This window comes from Pecten maximus, chromosome 8 (genome assembly GCF_902652985.1).
Source record: "Pecten maximus chromosome 8, xPecMax1.1, whole genome shotgun sequence".
Lineage (NCBI taxonomy): Eukaryota > Metazoa > Mollusca > Bivalvia > Pectinida > Pectinidae > Pecten > Pecten maximus.
Window position 1 is genome coordinate 19,458,971 of NC_047022.1, and position 5,642 is coordinate 19,464,612.

General features: G+C 39.1%; 1 protein-coding gene across 1 annotated transcript; it reads left to right on the top strand.

Annotated features, from left to right (window-relative positions):
- Positions 1–514: 514 nt before the first annotated feature.
- On the top strand, positions 515–4,695 carry LOC117332891 (protein ABHD15-like). Its single transcript, XM_033891955.1, has one exon. It carries the CDS (start codon positions 920–922, stop codon positions 2,099–2,101), a length of 1,182 nt encoding a protein of 393 aa, XP_033747846.1. The 5' UTR covers positions 515–919; the 3' UTR covers positions 2,102–4,695.
- The last annotated feature ends 947 nt before the right edge of the window (positions 4,696–5,642 follow it).

Consider the following 5,642-nt stretch of genomic DNA (forward strand, 5'->3'; position numbering starts at 1 on the left):
TTGAAAAACACATGTTGAAAGTTTATTGACCTATACATGGCCGAGCCATTATCAATACACTCATAATATGTCAGTCCCTACTGAGCGGGAGATATTCTCACAACTTACCGAGTTCATCATGATCATTATTTATTGAACAGTGCCGACTGTATACTGTCGCTCTCTGTCATAACAACTGTATATCTCTATCTCCGCATCAGTTAGTATGGGTCCCGCAGCTGCTGGGACGGAGCTGCTTCATCAATTTATATTACACCCACGAGATTCAAGGGGAATAACTCATGGGGTAATGGCATATAGCTCCTAGCCATATCTCTCTCCAGGATAAGCGATTTCTATCTAATCCAACAACACATTAACCCCTGGTCTTGTAGTTGTCTTTATCAAATAGAACACTACGTAACTGCAGGAGGCTAATACAAGTTAAACCAACCACGGCAGTAATGTAAGCCTACACGCACGAGTTTAGGTTGTACGGATGGCAATTGAATGTGAAATTGATTGCTATTGACAATTGTGACGGATTAGCAGTATGTAGTTCGAAGAACGTGGCCATATACAGCTCTAGTGATGCTCCAGTTCAAAGCTCCTTCGCCGAAATCAATTATTGTCCGAACACCTGATGGTCCCCGTAACATATCCACAGTGTACATACAGACAAACTATGCCAGCGGCACTACTGTTCAGCAGCTGTAGCTGGATTGCTCCCTTCGTTCCCGCGCATGTGTTGCTTCTCCATCTCAGGCTGTGTCTGTGGAGCGAGATGGCTCGAGATGGGGCGGAGTCACACTTTCTGACTGACAATCCAAGTATCGACTGTGTTTACAGACAGATATATAGAAAAACCTCACTATGTTATGTCATTAAGCCTAAGATGGTTGGGTAAACTACCGCTGGCGAGGACGATGAGGACGGCGGGATGTTGACTGTTTATTATATTTTCTTCTTACCTTTTTACCTAGCAGTAATTGGTACAATTATACTTAGTGCTTTCGTATTTTTGAAATCTCTGTTGGGACCCAAAGAGATTTTACCCAAACTGTATTACAAGGACTCAACTCTTGCCACTCATATACTACGGAAATGCTCTCTAGCAACCAGGATGTTTTCCGTGGAATTACTTTTAAGGAATCGTCATTTACAGACGTTGTTACCATGGATACTGCCCCATGCGAGTGTCCAATTTGACAGGGAATATTTACTGCTGAAAGACAAAGGTGTCGTAGCCCTTGACTGGGTAAGTAACATCCACGTGCAAAAACGGAAGCGGAAAACCGTCATGGTTGTTATTCCAGGTATAACCGGATGTGCGGTTAGTGTGTCTAAAATTTGTCAGGCGGCAGCCAAACGTGGTTTTCAGACTGTGGTATTTAATCGCAGAGGACACGGTGGAACAGTGTTAACGACACCGAAATTCCAAAGTTATGGAGATCCCTCCGATTTACGGCAAGTGGTGAAGTATATACACGGCCGGTTTCCGAAGGCACTCATCACCATGGTATCGTACGGAACCGGATGTGAGGTTTTGCTATCATATCTTGGCGAATTTGGATCGTCGGCACACATATGCGGTGGAGTTTGCGTGTCACCATCATTTGACATTTCGGAGCGATCCAAGCAGAAGATAAGTGGAATATACGATCTATTTTTATTACTATATTTAAAGAAAATATTATGGCAGCATGCCAAAGCTCTTTTAAAAGTTGTGGACGTACAGAAAGCATTGAAGACTTGGTCTCTAACGGAGTACGATCAGTGTGTTTCCTGCAAGATGCATGGCTACAACAGTATTGAGGAATTCTGGGAAAGAAACAATCCCCTCAGAGACGTAGATGACATATCAATACCACTAATGTTCGTAAGTAGTCTCGACGACCCTGTGTACAAAAACAACAACATTCCGTACGATTTATTTAAATTCTATCCTAACTTCCTGATGGTCGCCACAGAAAGGGGAGGCCACTGTGGATTCCTGGAAAACCTAAGGTCTTTATCCTGGGCCGATAGCTTAACTTTGGATTACTTGGACGCCATTTTGGAATTTACGACAAAGGGATTTACGATAGATTATCATAAAAGTCCTGCAAGGTCTACGATATGACAGCTTAGAAGTTCATTATATATTTATATCGTTTTTCCAATACTTTGCATTTTCCACCATTTTTGCTCAAATGTCTACAATGTATGAGCGTTGATATGTATGATTGTGCCTGTTTGTCCGTTATTCTGTAAGTAAGGCTTGTCGAGCGTTTTGGGGATGTAGATCCGATTGTCTGTCCTGCAAATAGCAAATACTGTATATAATCGAATGACATTTTAACACAGTGCGTCAGGTTCACAAGTTTTAATTATTCTATATAGTATATACACAATGACGCAGCGATCTCTACTCGCCTACACACATAATTACCTTTATATATCATAGAAAAAAAAATTGATTCAATATTGAATAACTGCTACAATTGTACAATGGTATCACCATCACACTGCACCCAACACAGTATGACGCTATAACGACGGAAACAATTCTAATCACAAACCGGAACAATGCACGTCTCCGGATCTGTAGAGTCGACGAAATGTTACAAAAGCTCATGAGAGTTTTTATATAGGTAACGCTATTTGCTATGGAATGATAATCATGACAATTGGTCCCCAGATAAATTGGTCTAGTGGGCAGATGTCCCTAACGACGCATTCGTTTGTATTGAACGGATCGTATCAGTGTAATATGAGAGTATTTGTTTCGAGTGGGTGCAACTGTCAATAAATGACTGTTTACTGTTATATGAATGACGTTGTCATATTATTTTTTTTTTAGTGAATATCATTATTAAGATGGAATTTTTACAGTTATATGATAGTCGATGACGAATTATTTATATTGAGTTATTTAACCTACAATTTTAATTTTTTTTGAGAGGATATTTTAAATGTATGAGCGTTAAAATACATATTATTCTGCAGAGGGTTTATCAAAAACCTCTTCAATCTTTCACGAATACACATTTTTGTGATTTTCGGTCCAACGGTCTAACCTGTTTAGCTGTGATCAGTTTTTTTTGTGGTAGATTAACGAAAAAACGCCTGGTTCGTGTTGACTATAGTTCAACATTCTTATTCAATCGTGCGGTGTAATTGTGTTGGACGGAAATTGTGTGTTCCTTGTATTTGTGTTGGACCGAAGTTATGTGTTCCTTGTATTTGTGTTGGACAGAAGTTATGGGTTCCTTGTATTTGTGTTGGACAGAAGTTGTGTGTTCCTTGTATTTGTGTTGGACAGAATTTATGGGTTCCTTGTTTTTGTGTTGGACAGAAGTTATGGGTTCCTTGCATTTGTGTTGGACAGGAGTTGTGTGTTCCTTGTATTTGTGTTGGACAGAAGTTGTGTGTTCCTTGTATTTGTGTTGGACAGAAGTTATGAGTTCCTTGTATTTGTGTTGGACAGAATTTATGGGTTCCGTGTTTTTGTGTTGGACAGAAGTTGTGTGTTCCTTGTATTTGTGTTGGACAAAAGCTATGTGTTCCTTGTATTTGTGTTGGACCGAAGTTATGTGTTCCTTGTATTTGTGTTGGACAGAAGTTGTGTGCTCCTTGTATTTGTGTTTGACAGAAGTTATGAGTTCCCTGCATTTGTGTTGGACAGAATTGATTGGTTCCTTGTTTTTGTGTTGGACAGAAGTTGTGTGTTCCTTGTATTTGTGTTGGACAGAAGTTATGAGTTCCTTGTATTTGTGTTGGACAGAATTTATGGGTTCCTTGTTTTTGTGTTGGACAGAAGTTATGGGTTCCTTGTATTTGTGTTGGACAGAAGTTGTGTGTTCCTTGTATTTGTGTTGGACAGAAGTTGTGTGTTCCTTGTATTTGTGTTGGACAGAAGTTATGAGTTCCTTGTATTTGTGTTGGACAGAATTTATGGGTTCCTTGTTTTTGTGTTGGACAGAAGTTGTGTGTTCCTTGTATTTGTGTTGGACAGAAGCTATGTGTTCCTTGTATTTGTGTTGGACAGAAGATATGGGTTCCTTGTATTTGTGTTGGACAGAAGTTATGTGTTCCTTGTATTTGTGTTGGACAGAAGATATGGGTTCCTTGTTTTTGTGTTGGACAGAAGTTGTGTGTTCCTTTTATTTGTGTTGGACAGAAGCTATGTGAATTTTGTATTCGTGGTGGACAGAAGTTATGTGTTCTTTGTATTTGTGTTGGACAGAATTTATGTGTTCCTTGTTTTTGTGTTGGACAGAAGCTATGAGTTCCTTGTATTTTTGTTAGACGGAAGTTATGTGATCCTTGCATTTTTGTTGGACAGAAGTATTTTTCCGTGTTTTTAAGTTGGACGGAATGTATTGCTTCCTTTTATTTGAGTTGGACGGTAGGAACGAAATGGTTCGTTGTGTTGGTGGAAGAAGTAACCGATCGCTCGTTATAATTGTGTTGGACGGAAGGTTGATGTATTTTTACAATGCATGCATATTGAATACTAGGACAGTATATTATTAATGATATCCGCTAGAAACATACCGACTTTCTGATCTCATTGTCGTAGCTAAGGCTGTTACTTACTATAGGAGAGAGGATTAGTTTGTGTGAATATCAGATACAACACCATAGGACCACCTGAGATTATACAAAAGACAGAACACAGAAATAGATTTTATCGATTGTTTTTAGAAATGATTAAGAAATTACATGTATATCCAAAACTTTTACAATATATATCAATTTCAGCAGTTTTATTTTTTGATGTCGACAGATAATGAATAAATGCAAATGACATATTTTGATATAGAATGGTTGTTAATCTGTATGTCGGTGTATATGGTATTATGACATGACTGTAAGGCCGAATATGTTGGATAGCAATGTGTTTGGGACGGCAGTTTAGCTGTATGTGTGAAACGGCTGTAAATCTGTATCTGTGGGACAGCTGTAAATCTGTATCTGTGGGACAGTTGTAAATCTGTATCTGTAGAACGGCTGTAAATCTGTATCTGTGGGACAGCTGTAAATCTGTATCTGTGGGACAGCTGTAAATCTGTATCTGTGGGACAGCTGTAAACCTGTTACGTTCTGAATGGCTGTATATCTGTATGAATGGTACTTACAGTATGGTAGTAAATCTGTATTTATTGAATGGCTGTAAATCTGTGGGGGTATGGCTGTAAATATGTATGTTTTGAATGGCTGTAAATCTGGGGGGGGGGGGGGGGGGGGGGGGGGGTATGGCTGTAAATATGTATGTATTGAATGACAAAATCTGCGAGTGGGACGGCTGTAAATATGTATGTATTTAATGGCTGTATAGTGTGGGACGGCTGTAAATCTATATGTATTGAATGGCTGTAAATCTGTGTGGGATGGTCGTAAATATGTTTTTGTTGAATGACTTAATTTGTGTGTGGGGTGGCTGTCAATCTGTATGTGAGGTATACCTGTAAATCTGTATGTGAGGTATACCTGTAAATCTGTATGTGAGGTATACCTGTAAATCTGTATATGAGGTATACCTGTAAATCTGTATATGAGGGATATGGCTTTCAATCTGTCTGATGGAAGGCTGTAACTCTCTACGTATCGAATGGTTGTAAATCCCTGTGTGTGTGGAATGAATGTAAATCTGTATGTGTGTGATATTACAGTCATTC